The sequence below is a fragment of the Tachyglossus aculeatus genome, chromosome 23 (genome assembly GCF_015852505.1).
Source record: "Tachyglossus aculeatus isolate mTacAcu1 chromosome 23, mTacAcu1.pri, whole genome shotgun sequence".
Classification (NCBI taxonomy): domain Eukaryota; kingdom Metazoa; phylum Chordata; class Mammalia; order Monotremata; family Tachyglossidae; genus Tachyglossus; species Tachyglossus aculeatus.
In genome coordinates, this window is record NC_052088.1 from 28,939,137 (window position 1) to 28,959,694 (window position 20,558).

At 45.5% G+C, this 20,558-nt stretch overlaps 1 protein-coding gene and 1 non-coding gene across 2 annotated transcripts in view; both read left to right on the forward strand.

Annotated features, from left to right (window-relative positions):
* The window catches only part of LOC119944795 (endoplasmic reticulum aminopeptidase 2-like), a 39,702-nt gene extending 31,336 nt beyond the window's left edge, over positions 1-8,366 (forward strand). The window contains exons 14-19 of the mRNA XM_038765942.1: positions 70-226; positions 2,586-2,773; positions 3,718-3,879; positions 5,605-5,745; positions 7,278-7,359; positions 8,056-8,366. Coding sequence (XP_038621870.1) covers positions 70-226; positions 2,586-2,773; positions 3,718-3,879; positions 5,605-5,745; positions 7,278-7,359; positions 8,056-8,202 — 877 coding nt within the window. The 3' untranslated portion in view covers positions 8,203-8,366. The remainder of the gene's footprint in view (positions 1-69; positions 227-2,585; positions 2,774-3,717; positions 3,880-5,604; positions 5,746-7,277; positions 7,360-8,055) is intronic.
* LOC119944937 lies at positions 4,976-5,113 on the forward strand. The gene has a single exon (XR_005456077.1). It is a non-coding gene; the product is annotated as a small nucleolar RNA SNORA7 (small nucleolar RNA).
* Positions 8,367-20,558: the final 12,192 nt, after the last annotated feature.

The following is a 20,558-nucleotide window of genomic DNA, read 5'->3' on the forward strand; positions in this document are numbered from 1 at the left end:
AGAAGGGAGGTGAGGTAGGAGGGGGCGAGGTGATGGACAGCCTCCAGTCCAAAATGAATTGTTTTTCAGCGCAGGGAAACTGTCGCTCCACAAAGCTCTGGACCTGACGCTCTACCTCCGGCACGAAACAAGCAACCTTGCGCTTCGCAAAGGCCTGGGCTACTGGGAACTGTTCTACCACATGATGGACCAGAGGAATATTTCAGACGTCACCGAGAGCCTCAAGGTTATTTTCTCATGTGGAAAAAGGATGTAGTTGTCTTATCTGTGTGCCGGCACTGCATGTCTCCCCTGAGGGAGACAGACTGAGGGAGTCCTAAACAAGTCTGTCACCCAGCAGCTAATAACTGGGGGGTCTGGCTTCCCCTTGAGGTGGGCTCATCCCCAATCCCCTGGGAAAGCTGAAGGAGTTAGCTAAGCTGAGCAAGGGGAAGATACGGTTCTCAAAAGCATTCCAATCTTCTGGGGACGGAGTCCATTTGCCAAGCAAGGTTAGAAAGCTCCAGTGCTGGCGTCTGCAACGTCTTCATGTGGGAAGGCTTAAACAAAAATGAAACCTTTGACAGGTAATGTGTAAAGGGTCAATCATACTGAGTAAACGGAAGATCAAGGGAGAGGCAAAGGGAAGAGAGAACAGTGGAATAAGAGAGAGGGAGAGAGAGAGAGAAGGGGAGAGGACAAGAGAGGAAGGGGAGAAGAGAGGGAGAGAAAGGGAGAGGGAAAGGGGGGAAGAGGAGAGAGAGAGTGAAAAAATCATACTTTCTCTTGGTTCATTTGGGGAGAGGGGAGGGTAGGTAAGGGTTACAAACTCCCAGGCCTGCCATTCATTCATTCCGTCATATTTATTGAGACTTACTGTGTGCAAAGCACAGTACTAAGCACTTGGGAGAATACAGTAGTACAGTAAACAGACACATTCCCTGCCCACAACAAGCTCAACCCTCCTTAGCTTGGCTGGCTGGCCTTGGGGCTGCCTTGAACAGGTGCTTGGAGATTGGGGTGAGTGAAGGCAGCTCCAGCTCACTGTTCAGTGAGGACTCCAGTGGCTCCCTCAACAGCCCCCTAGCTGGGAGGGGCCGCATCCTGCCATCTTCATTCCTCCTTGACCCTTTCTGACTCAGAGGGTCAGGACGGGGCAGGCTTCTTCCTGTCCAGAGAGCCGTGAGCAAGAAGCTAATCATGTCATCCCGTCATTCATTCCTTCATTGTCATATTTATTGAGCGCTTACTGTGTGCAAAGCACTGTACTAAGCGTTTGGGAGACTACACTATAACAATAAACAGAGACTTCCCCTGCCCACAGTGACTTCACAGTCTAGAGGAGGAGGCAGAGCATTGAGAAGCAGCGCGGCTCAGTGGAAAGAGCACAGGCTTTGGAGTCAGAGGTCGTGGGTTCAAATCCTGTCTCCGCCAACTGTCAGCTGTGTGACTTTGGGCAAGTCACTTCACTTCTCTGTGCCTCAGTTACCTCATCTAAAATGGGTATTAAGACTGTGAGCCCCATGTGGGACAACCTGATCACCTTGTAACCTCCCCAGCTCTTAGAACAGTGCTTTGCACACAGTAAGCACTTAACAAATACCATTATTATCATTATTATTATTATTCAGAAGCCACCTAAGGAGTGGAGAGCCCCAAGTCTGGCTCTGGAGCCAGAGTTTGCGGAGCCCTGCCCTGATCGATCTTCCTTTCCTCCTTGGTTAAGATTTTCCCATAGCTAAAGGAAAGGATGAAGGTTTGGAATCAGGGTGGAGGACGCCGGCATGTTTGGAAGCTCAGTCAGGGCTGACATGCGGAGGGAATCCGAGAATCAGCTTGCGGTATTTGTTAGAGCCTGGGCCTTGGAGTCTGATGGTCATGGGTTCTAATCCCAGCTCGGCCAAGTTTCTGTTGTATGACCTTGGGCCGGTCACTTCAATTATTCATTCATTCAATCGTACTTATTGAGCACTTACTGTGTGCAGAGCACTGTACTAAGCACTTGGGAAGTACAAGTCGGCAACATATAGAGACGGTCCCTACCCAACAACGGGCTCACAGTCTAGAAGGGGGAGACAGACAACAAAACAAAACATGTGAACAGGTGTCAAGTCATCAGAATAAATAGAAGTAAAGCTAGATGCACATCATTAACAAAATAAATAGAATAGTAAGTATATACAAGTAAAATAAATAGAGTAATAAATCTGTACAAACATATATACAGGTGCTGTGGGGAGGGGAAGGAGGTAAGGCGGGGGGGATGGGGAAGAGGAGAGTAAAAAGGGGGCTCAGTCTGGGAAGGCCTCCTGGAGGAGATGAGCTCTCAGTAGGGCTTTGTAAAATGGGGATTAAAGCAGTGAGCCTCACATGGGACAGGGACTGTTTCTCATCCAGTTTGCTTGTATCCCAACTTGTACTTCCCAAGCGCTTAGTACAGTGCTCTGCACACAGCACTCAATAAATACGCTTGAATGAATGAATTAATGAATCCACCCCAAAGCTTAGTAAATTGCCTGGCAAAGAGTAAGCACTTAACAAATACCATAATAATGAAAATAATAATACTAATAAAAATCTTCTGGCCCATTTTCTCCTCCCCACAGCGCTACATTCTACAGGAGTTCAAGCCGGTGATGGACAAGCAGAGCTGGAGCGATGAGGGCTCGGTTTCCGAGCGGTTGCTGCGGGCTGGCCTCCTGGGGCTAGCGTGTGAGCTGCAGGACCCTCTCTGCATCCAGAAGGCTAGCGCGCTCTTCCGCCTCTGGATGTCATCCACCGCAGAGAGGTCCAGGTCGGACACACGGCAAGCTGAAATCAAGCCAGTTGAGGATTACATAGAAGCTTCATCGCGTAGTGGATAGAGCAGGGGCCTGGAATCAGAAGGTCATGGGTTCTAATACCAGCTCCACCATTGTCTGCTGCGTGACCTTGGACAAGTCACTTCGCTTCTCTAGGCCTCAGTTCCTTCATCTTTAAAATGGGGATTGAGCCCCACTTGGGACAGGGACTATGTCCAACTCAATTTGCTCGTATTTACCCCAGCACTTAGTTCAGTGCCTGGCATATAGTAAGCGTTTAACTAATACCATTATTATTACTATTATTATTATTAAGTAGCCCTACCAGGAATTGTTTTGTGGCAGTTATCCGTTGGGAAAGAGCGATTCAATTGCTGCTATTGGACTGGGGACTAGCTCCATTTTTGCCCTAAGAATAATAATTGTGATATTTGTTAAGTACTTACTATGGGCCAAGCACTATACTAAGTGCTGCTGTAGATACAGATAATGAGGTCAGACACAATTCCTGTTGTGGGTGGGGCTCAGTCTGAGAAGGAGGGAGAACAGGTATTTCATCCCATTTTACAAATGAGGAAACTGAGGCACCGAGAAATTAAGTGACTTGCCCATGGTCAAACAGTATCTACTTTATGGTATTTTGTTAAATGCTTACTAGGTGTCAAGCACTGTTCTAAGCCCTGGGGTAGATGTAAGATAAACAGGTCTGACACAGTCCCTGTCCCACATGAGGCTCACAGTCTAAGTAGGAGGGAGAACAGTTATCGAATCCCCATTTTACAGGTGAGGAAACCGTGGTAGAGAGAAGTCAAGTGACTTGCCTAAGGTCAAACAGCAGACATGTGGCGGAGCCGGGATTAGAACCCACGACCTCTGACTCCCAAGCCCGCGCTCTTTCCACTGAGCCACGCTGATTCTGATCTACATTCTTTTTTAGCATCCCTACTGATGTCATGGAGACAGTCTATTCTGTCGGGGCCAAGACGGCAGAGGGCTGGAACTTCCTCTTGGAGAGGTACACAGAGTCCATGTCTGGGGCCCAGCAGGGCAAGATCCGCTCAGCTTTGGCAAGTAGCCGAGATGGCACCAAACTGGCCAGGTAAGAAATATCAACTCTGTTGGCTTTCCTTGATTCCTGCCAATAACCCTTTCGTGTTTCTTCCAAGTGGGCGGTGGGGAGGAAGGAAGAGGCAGTGTAGTGTGATGGGCAGTTCAGTGTGCCCAGTAGAGCGCTAGATATAAGGCTACCCTTCCCAAGTCACTTCCAGCTGGCTACCCTTTCATTCATTTATTCAGTCGTATGTATTCAGTGCTGACTGTGTGCAGAGCAATGTACTGAGCGCTTGGAAGAGGACGATACAGCAATAAGCAGTCACAATAAACAGGCTTACAGTCTAGAGTGGGGGAGACAGACAACAGTAGAAATAAATAAAATGACAGATACGTACATACAAGCTGCGGGGCGGGGAGAAGAGGGAGGAGCAAAGGAAAGAAGTCAAGGTGACACAGAAGGGAGTGGGAGATGAGGAAAAGTGGAGCTTAGTCTGGGAAGGCCTCTTGGAGGAGATGGGCCTTCAACCTGTGCCCCTTTCCTCCTCTCCCACTCCCTTCTGCATCGTCCTGATTCGCTTCCTTTATTCATCCCTCAATCCCACAGCACTTATGTCCTTCTTTGTAATTTATTTTAATTTATAATTTATTGGTAATTTATTTTATTTTATTGTTCTATTGTACTCTCCCAAGTGCCTAGCACAGTGCTCTGCACACAGTAGGTGCTCAATAAGTACGATTGAATGAATGAATTGAATGAATGAAAGAGCTCACAGAACATGCAGGTAGTAATACCACACCCCTGCTTATCTTGCTCTTTGTGGATAGGGAATGGGTCTACCGACTCTGTTATATTGTAGTCTCCCAAACGCCTCGTACAGTGCTCTGCATACAGTCAGTGCTCAATAAATGTGATCAATTGATTGTCCTCCCGCTGCCACACTCAAAGTAATGGTAATTAATAATAATGATGGTACTTAAGCACTGGAGAAGAGACAGTACAGTCAGTCAATCAATCAATAAATGATCAGATTAGACACATCCCCTACCCTATATGGAGTTCTTAGAGTAAAAGGGAGGGAGAGCAGGTATTTAATTCCCATTTTGCAGATGCCCTATGAAAATATCTTCTCCAAGAGGCCTTGTCCCTCTCAGGGTCGCTCCTGGAGAGTTTCCATTCCTCTACCAGTCTCGACTATGGGAGGAAGAGTCAAGCAGAGGCATATCCATTCCACTCCTATCTTGGGTAGTGGCCAGCGAGTGGAAGGCAATCTGCTACAAGTCAAAACTCACCTGTGCTGGGCAGCAGTGACATGGGAGAGAGTCAAGGGTGGAGACTCAAGTTTACTATGCGGAAGGCGGCAATGGTAAACCACTTCTGGTTTTTTACCAATAAAGCTCTGTGGATCCACTACTAAGTACCAAGTGCTTAGTACAGTTCGCCAATTGCCAGCTGTGTGACTTTGGGCATGCCACTTAACTTCTCTGTGCCTCTGTTACCTTATCTGTAAAATGGGGATTAAGAGTGTGAGCCCCCCGTGGGACAACCTGATCACCTTGTAACCTCCCCAGTGCTTAGAACAGTGCTTGGCACATAGTAAGTGCTTAATAAATGCTATCATTATTATTATTATTATTATTACAGTGGTCTGAACATAAGTGCTCAGTAAATACCATTGGATGATTTGATTGACTGCCACTACACTAACCCGGCACTGCGGGTACACAAACTGGCTGTATCACTCATTGTGTCCTTGGTGTGTTCACAACGCAGGTTGTTGGAACTCGGGCTGGAAGGGAAAGTGATCAAGACACAGGATCTCCCATCAGTCGTCTACGGCATCAGCCAAAATCCAACTGGACAACGTCTGGCCTGGAGTTTTGTGACCCGAAATTGGAGCAAACTGCTAGAAAAGTTAGTGTTTCAAGCCACCACTCTATGACGCAAATGATTTTTGACGTTTAGTAGCTCAAGAGAACTGCTGTCAGAGAAGTGAAGCATCTAGTGTCTGGAGTGGATAGAGTGCAGAAATGAGGTAGCATTCATCCAGTTCAGGCCCAAACTCCTCTTAAGAAGGAAAGGAGTGGTAATATTGGTCTGCATTAACCAAATTGATTGTCTTCATTGGTCAAATTGACCTGATAATATGGGATTCAACCTCCAACATGGGGAGGTGGGGAGAAATCCTTGGTGGTGTGTACATTACCAGAGGAAACACGTGAATGAGCTCTGAAATACCTGTGGATTAATAACAATAGCAATGGCATTTGTTAAGCACTTACTATGTGCCAAGCACTGTTCTAAGCGCTGGGGAGGATACGAGGTGATCAGGCTGTCCCATGTGGGGCTCACAGTCTTAATCCCCATTTTACAGGTAAGGTAACTGAGGCACAGAGAAGTTAAGTGACTTGCCCAAAGTCACAGAGCTGACAATTGGCGGAGCTGGGATTAGAACCCATGATCCCTGATCCCCAAGCCTGTGCTCTTTCCACTGAGCCATGCTGCTTCTCATCCTAATACCATCCTTTGGGGTAACATTTCTGCTATTTTATAAGCCATGAACATTTAGTCTTGCTCTGAGCCTCTCCCATGAAATGATTTCATGGGATATATGTCTCTCTTTCTCTCTCTTTCTCTCTCTCTCTCTGAGACCTGCTGAGAGAGAGAGAGAGAGCTTATATCACCGACACTGGTCTTTTATAGCCTTGCATGCACTTTTCTTTGACTATGAATCACTGGGATATTGCTATATATATGTATGGATGTGGACGTATGTGCTGAGGGGCTGAGAAGGGGTGTGGGTACAAGCAGCAAATCCAAGTGCAAGGGTGACTCAGAAGAAGGTGGGAGAGAGAGAACAGAGAGATTGGGTGAAACAAGTACATATCTGTAATTTATTTCTTTATATTTATGTCCATCTCCTTCTCTACTCTATAAGCTTGTTGTAGGCAGGGAATGTGTCTGTTTATTGTTAAATCGTACTCTCCCAAGTGCTTATTCCAGTGCTTTACGCACAGTAAGCATTCAATAAATATGATTGAATAAATGAATGAAACAAGAGGCCCAGGATTGTATCTACTAGCTCTGTTGTGCTTGGGACAGTTCTCTGCCCAGGGTAAGTGCTCAGTAAATACCTTTCATTCACTCATTCAATCAGTCGTATTTATTGAGCACTTACTGTGTATACAGCACTGTACTAAGCGCTTGGGAGAGTACAACAATAGACATTTCCCTGCCCACAGCGAGCATACCACCGATGGGTTGACTATGCGCTTAGTACAGTGGTTTGCACACAGTAAGTGCTTAATAAATGCAATTGATTGATTGATGAGTGAGAATGCAGAGAAAGAAAGGCAGTGACTGCATGTGGTGAGCTATACCAGGACCACTGAGGCTAGCAGGTGTGGAAAAGTGGGAGGAAAACATGTTTTTCTTTTTGATCACAGGTTCCCACTGGGCTCCTCCGCCTTTAGGAGTATTTTAGTTGGAGCAACCTCGACGTTTTCTTCCCATGAAGAATTAAAAGAGGTGAGGACAGTCCTGCATATTCACTCCTGTCAGTTTCCAGCACGATTGTTGCTGTCGATGTTTTGTCTTGGGGACAGGTTCCCCCTCACCAGGAGAGAGGGCTGACTGTCCCCTCCCCACTCCCCCCACCCACCAGTCTGCTCCTCTCCTGAGCTCTCTGCTAAATTAAGCCAGGAGATGCTGTCAAGAGCGGGACTCAGGTTCATTCATTATATGTTGCCAACTTGTACTTCCCAAGCGCTTAGTACAGTGCTCTGCACACAGTAAGTGCTCAATAAATACGATTGAATGAATGAATTCATCAATTTGATCATATTTATTGAGCACTTACTGAGTCCGGAGCACCGTACTAAGCACTTGGGAGAGTCCACTTAGTGAAATGTAACATTGTGGCCTCCGGTCTGGTCTGAAAAATTCACGTTGCAAAGGGTTGGGTGTCACCTCTTACTCATCTCATCTTTCCTGGAGAAAGGATTGGGTTCCTTATCACCCCCCCGGGGAAACAGCCCCAGCTCAACCCCAGCGCTCAGCTGATACAAGGAATCTCTAAGAAAACTGACGGTCACCAAATCGGAGAGTCCGGAAGAGACTGGCCCGTGGTCCGGAATGGCCGGGTGGTGTTTTTAGCAGGGGGACCATTTCGTTGTGTTTTGACATCCCCTGCCTCATGCTCACCCTCTTGATTGGATGTTTTAGGTGAAGCAGTTTTTTGAGGTGATGAAGGAACAAGCATCCCAGCTCCTGGCCACCAGGACCGTCCTGGAGAACATTAAGAAGAACATAAAGTGGCTGGAGAGAAATCTGGACCCGCTAAAGCAATGGCTGGCAAGAAGGCTACCATAGGCCCTCCCACCGTGGTCCTTAGCCAAACAGTGGACTTCACTGAATTCTTTCAGGATCCCTACTGGGTGCATTAGCTCCTGTGCTTTTTGATGTTCTTTTCCCTATGGTCCTTGTTAAGAACTTAATAATAGGTAATGAAAATGGTATTTATTATGTGCTTAGTGTGTGCCAGGCACTATACTAAGCACAGGGGTGGATACAAGCAAATTGGGTTGGACACAACAGTCTTTGTCCCATGTGGGGCTCACAGTCTCAAACCCCATTTTACAGACTAGGTAACTGAGGCAAAGAGAAGTAAAGTGACTTGCCTGAGGTCACACAGCAGACAAGGGGTGGAACAGGATTAGAACCCATGACCTTCTGACTCTCGGGCCCCTGCTCTATCCCCTATGCCATCCTGCTTCTATACTCCTTCCTATAAGCCAGACACTGTACTAAGCGCTGGGGTAAATACCAGATAATCAGGTTGGACACAGTCTCTGACCCACATGGGGCTCACAGTCTAAGTTGGAGAAACTAGAATTTAACCCCCATTTTAAAGATGAGGAAACTGAGGCCTGAGAAATTAAGTGCCTTGCCCAAGCTTACCAGAAGACAAGTGACAGAGCTGGGATTCGAACCCAGGTCTTCTGACTCCCAGCCCCATGCTCTATACACTAGGCCACACTGCTTCCTTGCGGGCAGGGATATCGGCTACCAGCTCTGTTGTATTGCACTTTCCCAAGTGCTTAGTACAGTGCTTTGCACACAGCAAGCACTCAATAAATACCATTGATTGACTGATTGATTGCATTGCATTGTCTGGGTGATTTGACTTGAGCAGCAGTAATGGTATTTACTGAGCACCCCTGGATGCAGTGCGCTGTACTAAATGCTTGGGAAAGGACAACAGAAGCTGAGATCTGCAATCCCTGCCCACCTTGTGGTGTCTTGTAGAGCCATTCCATGTGTTTGAACAGCATCCCTAGTAAGAAAATAAAGAATGATATCCTTCCAAAATGAATCATCTTTACAACAGTGAAATATTTGAAATAAAGCCCTAGATCGATAGGAAGAGAAACTATTACGTTTGAATTTGTCATATATCAATAGGGAGCATTAACATTCACTTAGGGAATAAAAATATGGAACAACAAATAACAAGGTGTCTTGATGCTGTATTTTTGCTTGTCAAAAAATACTTCTCTGAAGAGGCTACACTGACAATGGGGTGATTAATCTCTCTCTTTCTCTGAAAATGGCAGTTATACAGAAATCATTCCCTTGGGGGTTAGAGGAAGAAACAGACAACTTTTTCCAAAATGTTCAGCATTGTTACATCCCTTCCTGCTCTGCCATGTTTGATTTTCAGGCTGGTGAATCATCCAGTTTTATGACTATTATTTTTTTTTTGGTTCAAGGTGCTTGGAGAGCAAAGTAGTAACTTTTGAAAATCCTTTCCTGTTGAATGTCAGATATTTCTCAATGCCGGACATTGTGTTACCCTGAAATTGACTTCTCCAGCTGAATGATTTTAACGATTCTGCAGCGCTCTCGGGTATAAATGATTTGTTTTCTAGACATAACACTTGGATGCATCCCATATTCTATACAACTGACCGTACTAGAATATTTTTACATGATATCCTTCAGAAAAGCCTCTGTACAGATGGTGTGGAAGTTGGAAAATTCTCCTAAATTTTCTGAGTATATCGTGGTTGAAGGTACAGCCTTTTGGCTCGATCTGCTGAGATTAAACCCTTTTGAGGATATTTTTCAAAAGTGAAAGAAGTGAGGCATAAATAACAGGAAATTTATCAGTCTGTTAACTCGTTTCCATTTTTGAGCATGGCATTGTTTTGGGCACCCTACAGAGCTACAGGAATATAGGAGAATTAGGTTCCCCCCTCAAGGAGAATATAATATAGTTTGTAGACTCAATCCCTGCCCTTGAGGAGTTTGCAGTCTAGCAGCCCTCTACACTATAAATTCACTGTGGCAGCATGTCTACCAACTCTACTGTGTTGTATTCATTCATTCATTCAATCGTATTTGTTGAGCGCTTACTGTGAGCAGAGCACTGTACTAAGCGCTTGGGAAGTACAAGTTGGCAACCTATAGAGAAGGTCCCTACCCAACAACAGGCTCACAGTCTAGAAGGGGGAGACAGACAACAAAACAAAACAAGTAGACAGGTGTCAATACCATCATAATAAATAGAATTATAGCTATATACACATCATTAATAAAATAGACTAGTAAATATGTACAAATAAAATAAATAGAGCAATAAATCTGTACAAACATACATACAGGTGCTGTGGGGAGGGGAAGGAGGTAGGGCGGGGGGTATGGGGAGGAGGAGAGGAAAAAGGGGGCTCAGTCTGGGAAGGCCCCTTGGAGGAGGTGAGCTCTCAGTAGGGCTTTGAAGGGAGGAAGAGAGTTAGCTTGGTGGATGTGTGGAGGGAGGGCATTCCAGGCCGGGGGGAGGATGGGGGCCGGGGGTCGACGGAGGGACAGGTGAGAATGAGTACAGTGAGGAGGTTAGTGGAGAGGAGTGGAGGGTGTGGGCTGGGCTGTAGGAGAAGAGAAGGGAGGTGAGGTAGGAGTGGGGCGAGGTGATGGAGAGCCTTGAAGCCAAGAGTGAGGAGTGAGGAGCACTCTTCCAAGTGCTTAGTACAGTGCTCTGCACAAAGTAAGCACTCAATAATTACCACCAATTGATCGATTGGCATAAATTCCGGTACTAGGGGCGGAGTGGAGGGAAGGTATTGAAAGCCTAAATGGAGTGGTAATGATTGTTTTTAACCCTACCTTTTCCTAACTCAATCCTCAGGAGCTAAAGTTCCATGGCCTTCCAGATTCATTCATTCAATCGTATGTATTGAGCGGTTACTGTGTGCAGAGGACTGTACTAAGCACGTGGGAAGTACAAGTTGGCAATATATAGAGATGGTCCCTACCCAACAACAGGCTTACAGTCTAGAAGGGGGAGACAGACAACAAAACAAAACATGTGGACAGGTGTCAAGTCATCAGAATAAGTAGAAGTAGAGCTAGAGGCACATCATTAACAAAATAAATAGAATAGTAAATATGTACAAGTAAAATAGAGTAATAAATCTCTACAAACATATAAACAGGTGCTGTGGGGAGGGGAAGGAGGTAGAGCGGGGGGGTGGGGAGGAGGAGAGAAAAAGGGGGGCACAGGTCTGGATAACAGGGAAAAGTGAAGGCTTAAGAAAGAAGGTGAGGAGTTCAGGATTGGCTCTTTTGGTTTGAAGGTGCCGATGATTGATCCAGGTACAGCTGTTCCAGAGGTGAATGTTGATAGGAATTTGCAAAGGCGGTGACAGGTCAGGTATGGAGATGCATTTATCTGAGAGTCATCAGTCATTGGTATTTTGGGGGCACTTACTGTGTGAATAGCACTTTGCTAAGTGCCTGGGAAGAGTACACTACAAGAGTTAGCAGACACATGCTCAGAAGGAACTTACAGTCTAGCTGGGGAGATAGACATTAATATAAATAAGTATGGATATGTACAGAAGTGCGGTGAGGCTGAGGGTGGTTGTGGGGGTCAGGGTGCAAATTCAAGTCCCAAGGTGATGCAGAAGGGAGAGGGAATAGTGGAAATAAGGGCTCAGTTTGAGAAGGCCTCTTGGAGGGGGAGACATGCTTTGAATTAGGCTTTGAAGGCAGGGAGAATAATGGTCTGTTGGATTTGAAGGGGTCATCTGGAGATAAGTGATTGCTGAAACTATTTGAGCAAGTAGCACCCCAGGCGCACACGTTTTACGGTGGAAATACTGAGTTCGGAAAATCATGGTTCTGCTATTTGTCTCCTGGGTGACAAGGCTGCCTTATAAAGCCAGATGGTTGACCTTACCTACTCCTTTGGTAATAATAATAATAATGATGGCATTTATTAAGTGCTTACTATGTGCAAAACACTGTTCTAAGCACTTGGGAGGGTACAAGGTCCCCCTCGTCCCCCTCTCCATCCCCCCATCTTACCTCCTTCCCTTCCCCACAGCACCTGTATATATGTATATATGGTTGTACATATTTATTACTCTATTTATTTATTTATTTATCTTACTTGTACATTTCTATCCTATTTATTTTATTTTGTTGGTATGTTTGGTTCTGTTCTCTGTCTCCCCCTTTTAGACTGTGAGCCCACTGTTGGGTAGGGACTGTCTCTATGTGTTGCCAATTTGAACTTCCCAAGCGCTTAGTACAGTGCTCTGCACATAGTAAGTGCTCAATAAATACGATTGATTGATTGATTGATTGATTGATTACAAGGTGATCAGGTTGTCCCACGGGGGGCTCACAGTCTTAATCCCCATTTTATAGATGAGGGAACTGAGGCCCAGAGAAGTGAAGTGATTTGCCAAAAATCACACAGCTGACAATTGGAGGAGCCGGGATTTGAACCCATGACCTCTGACTCCAAAGCCCAGGCTCTTTTCCACTGAGCCATGCTGCTTCTCTAAGTCTATTTTGAGTGGTAGCAAATGCAGCAGAAGGGCCCTTTTGCATATTCAGTTATTTCTACAGTTATTCAATCCTGATACAGTTCCAATTACCATTGTGTGCGTGTAAACATATATGTGCATATATATATATATATACATACTGTATATATCTATGTGTGTATGTGTAACTGTTTATTATACATATACATATATACGTATGTATGTATTTTGTATTAAGACATCATTGATGGTGAAGTTCACCTTACGCGTGCCCTGGGCACACTGGATACACAAAAAAGAATTGTCCTTGGTGGGTTGTCAAGCTGAATGTTTACAACATCTGGTGCTATTTTCTCATTTGCTTCCTTGTCTTTTGACTCCATTGAACTTTCCAAAGCTTTGTACAGGGATTCTCACTCAGTAACACTTAATAAATACGACTGATGATGATGATGATGATAGTGATGATTCTGCTTTGGGAAAAAAAATAAATCAGGATGGGGAACTGTTACCTCCTGAAATTGGCAGGAGCCCCATAGAAATCAGAAAAGAAAGTGGGGGTCGGGGGTGGGTATTGCCAGGAAATAGAAAATAAAACAGAAGGAAGGAAAAATGCAGGTTCCTAATAGAACACTTCCCATTACTGAGAGTTGCATCCATTCATTTATTCATTCAATCGTATTTATTGAGTTCTTACCGTGTGCAGAGCACTGTACTAAGTGCTTGGGAAGTACAAGTTGGCAACATATAGAGAGGGTCCCTACCCAACAATAGGCTCACAGTCTAGAAGGGGGAGACAGACAACAAAACAAAACATATAATAATAATAATAATAAATAATGATGGCATTTGTTAAGTGCTCCCTATGTGCAAAGTACTCTTCTGGGCACTGGGGGGATACAAGGTGATCAGGTTGTCCCTTCGGGGGGGCTCACAGTCTTAATCCCCATTTTACAGATGAGGGAACTGAGGCACAGAGAAGTTAAGAGACTTGCCCAAAGTCACACAGCTGACAATTGGCACAGCCGGGATTTGAACCCATGACCTCTGACTCCAAAGCCCGTACTCTTTCCACTGAGCCACACTCCTTCTAGACAGGTGTCTCCATCCTGATTAACAAGTCTCTACCCCAGAGCTTAGAACAGTGCCAGACCTCATTAATGAAAATTCCTTCATTCATTTCAGGCACTACATCACATGTATAAAGGATAAGAAGACCAAGGATAAAGACCAAGAGCACCTAAAAAGAATTAGGCAGGGGTCGGCAGAAGCAAGGCTGCATCAAAGCAAAAAACCCTGGTAAAATGACTGAGGTTCACGGAGAGCGAGTGCGTCGTATCTAGGAAATTGATTGATGTGGGAGATGGTGGTGAACTTGCATGGTTTGGGAGGGATATTTCCAGCCTGATCCACTCTCCCGGAAGGCGGCTCTGTAATAACCAGGTTGGAGAAGAAATAGGCCCCCAGTTTGACGCAGCTGCATGAAACAACGGTTAAGTCTGGAGAAGCGTTTTCTAGGGGAATCAGTCAATCAATCAATCGCATTTATTGAGCGCTTACTGTGTGCAGAGACCTGAACTAAGCGCTTAAAGTTATTCTGGGAAACTTCTCCTGCTTTCCCTGTCATCCATACGTCAGCAGTTTCAATCCAACCCAGAGCCCATCTGAATCATTTCAACCACGTGCGCTAAAGTTGTCTCTTGGTTTGAGGGGAAATGGCACTCCCTTGCTCCACTGAGAGGCACCGGGGTCTGGAGTGTGCTTTGCAGGATGAAGGGGGATGGGGACGGGGACAGTGAGGTGAAGTTTTCCTCCTGTGCAGGTAAGGGGGTCCTCTAGCTGACTCTCGCCTGCTGACCTGTTTAGTCAGTCGGTCGTATTTATTGAGTGCTTACTGGGTGAGAGTTTGTCCCTGTAGACTGTAAACTCGTTGCAGGCAGGGGATGTGTGTTTATTGTTCTGTTGTACTCTCCCAAGCGCTTAGTACAGTAAGCTTAGTACAGCTTTGCACACAGTAAGCACTCAAATACGATTGAATGAATGAATGCAAAGCACTGTACTAGGCGCTTTTGGCAGAGTACAATAGAACAATAAACAGACACATTCCCTGCCCAGCCTATTTACGCCCTTTTCCCTGGGAGGGCATCAGGCGCTCCCCTCTTTCCAACCAATATTCCCATGTCGGGGGAGTGGAAGACAAGCCCTTAGCTCAGGGAATGAAGATGCAGTCCTTCAGATGTGGCTCAGTGGAAAGAGCCCGGGCTTTGGAGTTAGAGGTCATGGGTTCAAATTCTGGCACCACCAACTGTCAGTTGTGTGACTTTGGGCAAGTCACTTAACTTCTCTGTGCCTCAGTTACCTCATCTGTAAAATGGGGATTAAAACTGTGAGCCCCCCGTGAGACAACCTGATCACTTTGTAACCTCCCCAGCGATTAGAACAGTGCTTTGCACATAGTAAGCGCTTAACAAATGCCTTTATTGTTATTATTATTATTCAGACAAGCAATGGATTGTTCAAACCCCAGGAATGAATGAACAAAGTTATTATCAATCGATCAGTTGTATTTATTGAGCAGTTACTGTGTGCAGAGCACTGTACTAAGCCTTTGGGAGAGTACAATGCAACAATAGACATATTCCCTGTTCACAAGGAGCTTACAGTCTAGAGGTATGGTATTAATCGGAGCACACTGCGTCTACTGGGGAAGGGGAGAGATGATCAGATCAGACACAGACCCCACCCCACGTAGGGCTCAAAGACTCTCTGAGCCTCATTTTACATCTGAGGAAACTGAGGCCCGGAGAGATTAAGTGATTAGAGGTTAGAAGCAACATGGCTTAGTGAAAACAGCCCAGATCTGGGAGTCAGAAGGACCCAGGTTCTAATCCTGAATCTGCCACTTGCCTGCCTTGTGACCTTGGACAATTCACTTCACTTATGTTGTGCCTCAGATACCTGACCTGTAAAATGGGGGTTAAGACAGAGAGCCCCACGTGGGACAAGGATCGTGTCCAACCTGAATATCTTTAATCTATTCAAGCGCTTAGTACAGTGCCCGGCACAGAGGAAGCACTTAACAAATTCCATTTAAAAAAAAAAACATTGCTCAAGCCACGTGGAGGAGGAAGGATTAGAACTCGGGTCCGCTGATTTCCAGCTTTGTGCTTTTTCTGCTAGGCTTTGCCACCTTTCCAGTCTATGAGAGAGACAGGGCCATTCAGGGGTAGAAGGTGGAAGACAAGGAGAGAATGAGGTTTGACCACACCCTCGAAATGTCCGCAAACAAGACAAGCTATGGAACCACATCCTTTCTGAGAAAAACATGAGAGAAGCACATTTCAGATATGAGCTCCCAGCTGTCCTGGGAATGGATTAAGAAGCATTTTCTCAGCAGGCTTTACACATGGATTCATCTTCCTAATAATACTAAGTGCTAGGATAGGGACAATCAGACAGGCAGGGTCCCCGACCCAACTGGGGCTCCCTGTCAAAGGGGGAGGGAGAATAGGTATTTAATCCCCATTTTACAGATGAGAAAACTGAGGCTATACAGGGATGAAATATCTCTTCTCCTTTCCTTCCTCCCTTAGCTGGGAGCCCCGTGTGGGACAGGGACTGTGTCCAGCCTGATGATTTTGTGTCTACCCCTGCATTTGACACAATGTTTAGCCCATAGTAGGCACTCGACAAATACCACAATTATTGTTAGTTGTTTGTTTCAACTACCCAAAAGATTTGAAAGAGGAATAGCCAAGCTACAGTCAGCCTCTCATTTAGACTGTAAGCTCCCAGTGGGCAAGGAATGCTGTCATATATTTCTGTTCTACTCTCCCAAGTGCTTAGTTTGGGTGTCGCAACCAGCGGGGGCTCAATAAATAAAATTATTTCTACTACTGCTGCTACTATTCTGCCAGCAGCTCTAAACTCCTACTTGTAGACACACAGATGGACTTTCCCAGGCAGGAGAGAGAAATCAGAAGAAATGATTCCAGGAGGCCGCAGGTAGACAAGAAGGCCAAATGCTTGAATACGGGGATTGAATATGCTAAGATTTTAGATACAAGACCAGTCTGATTTTGGGGGGAGAAACGCCTCCTCTCTCCCCCCATCACCACACACACACATGACCTGTATCTTCCTCTCTCCTTTGTCTTGAAAGGCCATTCCCAACTTTCTCTGTTTCCCTTCCTTCCTTAGGCTTCCTTCTTTTGCCACTTCAGAGGGGTACAACCAGGAATACCTCAGGATACCTTTCTGCCTCATGATAGCGGGAGGGAGTGGGTGAGCAAGGGTGGGGAGATAGACCAGAATGAGGCACAATGAGTAGAATGGTATTAATAATAATAATAATGGCATTTATTAAGTGCTTACTATGTGCAAAGCACTGTTCTAAGCACTGGGGAGGTTACAAGGTGATCAGGTTGTCCCACGAGGGCTCACAGTCTTCACCCCATTTTACAGATGAGGGAACCGAGGCCCAGAGAAGTCAAGTGACTTGCCCAAAGTCACACAGCTGACAATTGGTGGAGCCAGGATTTGAACTAATGACCTCTGACTCCAAAGTCTGGGCTCTTTCCACTGAGCCAGGCTGCTTCTCTGCAGCGTGAGAAGCTTTAGAGGAGTAAAGCTTGAGGGCTGGGTTATAGTAAGAGGGGAGTGAAGAGAGGTAGTGAGGAGAGAGGTGATTGGGTCCTTAAAAGTCAATGATGAGGGGTTTCTGCCTGTTGTGGGGATGCATGCTACTTTATTTGAGGGGCTTCATTTTCAGGTTTGAAAAATCTTCATTTTCCACGAATACTATCCTTCTCTAACACTAAAATTTGTTTTTCTTTCAAGAGGAGCATACAGAGGGTTGAGGGTTTTCCATTAGCTGAACATAATAGGTGAAATGAATGTAAACACAGATTAATGAAAAGAATCCCTTTGAGAAGGCCCTTTCAGATTTGGCAAACATCGAGTCAAAATGTACAGGCTGGTTATGCTCGAGCGTCTCAGCCAGTGAAGATGTAAGGCTTTGGGGTTTTTTTTACAGCATTACTTAAGCTCTTACTATGTGCTAGGCACTGTACTAAGCACTGGGATAGATACAAGATATTCTGGTGAGATACAGTCCCTGTGCCACTCAGTGTTCACAGTCTTAATCCCCATTTTTCCGTTGAGGGTAACCGAGGCTCAGAGAAGTGACTTACTCAAGGTCACCCAGCATTCATTCATTTATTCAATCATATTTATTGAGCGCTTGCTGTGTGCAGAGCACTGTACTAAGCGCTTGGGAAGTACAAGTTGGCAACATATAGAGATGGTCCCTACCCAACAGCAGGCTCACAGTCTAGAAGGGGGAGACAGACAACAAAACAAAACATATTAACAAAATAAAATAGAGTAATAAATATGTACAAACATATATACATATATACAGGTGCTGTGGGGAGGGGAAGGAGGTAAGGCAGGGGGGATGGGGAGAGGAAGGAGGGAGCTCAGTCTGGGAAGGCCTCCTGGAGGAGGTGAGCTCTCAGTAGGGCTTTGAAGGGAGGAAGACTGCCAACAGTCAAGTGGCGGAGCCAAGTCTCTCATTCAACCCACATATTCAATCCGTCAACAAGAGCTGGGCTAAACCCTGGCTTAGATACAAGATAATCAGGTTGGACATGTTCCCTGCCCCACACAGGACTCAAAGTCTAAGCTGGCGGGAGAAGAGGTCATTAATCCCCATTTTATAGATGAGGTAATGATCTGAGCAGGCATAGGTAGGCTCTTTGTAGGCAGGTAATGTGTCTGTTTATTGTTAAACTGTAATCTCCAAAGCACTTAGTATAGTGCTCTGCACACAGTAAGTGCTCAGTAAATAAGATTAAATGAATGAATGGATGAATAATTACTTGGCTAAAGGATGAAAAAGAGTGACTGTGGTTTCCGCAGGATTCGGGAGAAATTTAAATTGTTTCTCAGTGATTTTTTTTTTCCCCCTGAACCACTACCCCAGAACTAATCTCTGGGGAAAACCCTGAGGAACAACTTTGAATTTATAACAAGAAAGGCAGAAAGCCAAAACCACCCCCTTACCGCTCCTCTGCTTCCCTCTCACTGCCCCCCCCCACCATCACTCTGTCTCTGTCTCTCTGTCTCTGTCTCTCTCACACTTTCATTCATTCATTCAATCGTATTTATTGAGCGCTTACTGTGTGCACTGTACTAAGAGCCTGGGAAGTACAAGTTGGCAACATATAGAGACGGTCCGTACCCAACAGTGGGCTCACACTTGCTCACCTCCATCTGTTGGGGCAAAGGGAGGTCGCAGCTCAGTGGGTGGCTGCTGTTGCCTCCCCAAAATGAACCTTGGTTTTCATATCCTCTTTCCATTCAAACCGTCAGCGTCCACCCCAGGGGTGCAAGGAGGGAGAGACCCACAGCCGGCTGAGCCCGACCTTGAGATTTGTTTATTCTGGGGATCTGACAAGACTTGACGGTTTCCATCCAGGCCTGAGAAGACCCCAAACGGCGGCTTTCTGACCTATCACCCCTTTGAAGCCCAGCTCCCCCCACTCCTCCTCCCTGGCTAAAATCCCCATCCCCATCCTGCCCTCTGCCTTCAAAATAGCACCTCTGGATCAAATTTAAATTTGGTTAACTCCTCGGATGGGTTAATTGCTCCTGCTCTGACTGTGGTTTGGGGGAGAGGCATTTTCTCAGCATTTCAGGGTGACAAGAAGCATTTCCTGAGAGTCGCATCCCCAGAATGGCAGCCAAACTTCCAAAGGGGAGTCAATTCAATGGCCATATAGAAACAAATTTCACACGATTAGTTCGCTTGAAGGTGCCTGGTCTTATTCACCACAAAGGGAGGGATCGATACATCTCTCTTTGGAGCAAGGAATGGGGTGTTATAGGATAAGCTGTCATCAATTACCAAATATACTAATCCCAGGTGCCAAAGACCAAATTTAATAATACCAGATTCCCCCTCTAGACTGTAGGCTTGTTGTGGGCAGGGAATGTGTGAGTTTATTTTTATAGTGTACTCTCCCAAATGCTTACTATAGTGTTCTGCACACAGTAATCAATACATCTGATTGACTGATTGACTGACTGACAGTGGACCTCTCTCCATCCTGCATGAAGCAGGGAATGTGTCTCTGTATTGTTTTATTGTACTCCCCCAAGCACTTAGCACAGTGCTCCTTACACAGTTAGCACTCAATAAATACAATTGATTGAATGAATTAAGTCATCTCTGCTATGGCCCAGAGGCCATTTCTGGCAGTAAGTGAAAGAAGCATATAGTGGTATTTTTTAAGTACTAAGCACTATTTTAAGCACTGAGGTAGATACAAGGTAATCAGGTTGTCCCACGTGGGGCTCACACTCTTAATCCCCGTTCTACAGATGAGGCACAGAGACGTTAAGTGGCTTGTCCAAGGTCACACAGTGACAAGTGACAAGCTGATAAGTGACAAGTACATACAGTCTTCTAGACCGTTGTCTTCTAGACTGTGAGCCCATTGTTGGGTAGGGACCATCTCTATATGTTGCCAACTTGTACTTCCCAAGCACTTAGTACAGTGCTCTGCACACAGTAAGCTCTCAATAAATATGAATGAATTTCAATCAATACATCAATATTAACACAGTAACATTGAGTGTTTACTGTGTGCAGACCACTGTATTAAGCACTTTAGAGAGTACAATACAATAGAGTTGAGACACGATCCCTGCCCTCTGAACTGGGATCTGAGGGCCTAACAAATATTAGTGATTGATTGATTGATTTATTGATTGATTGATATCAGGGCAGAGACCCTCTGGAAGGAAACTGGGGCAGTTTTCCTTCCCCACCCCACATTCGGCAGAGATCCACATTGGCTCAGCTCTAGATCCACCAGCTACTTCAAC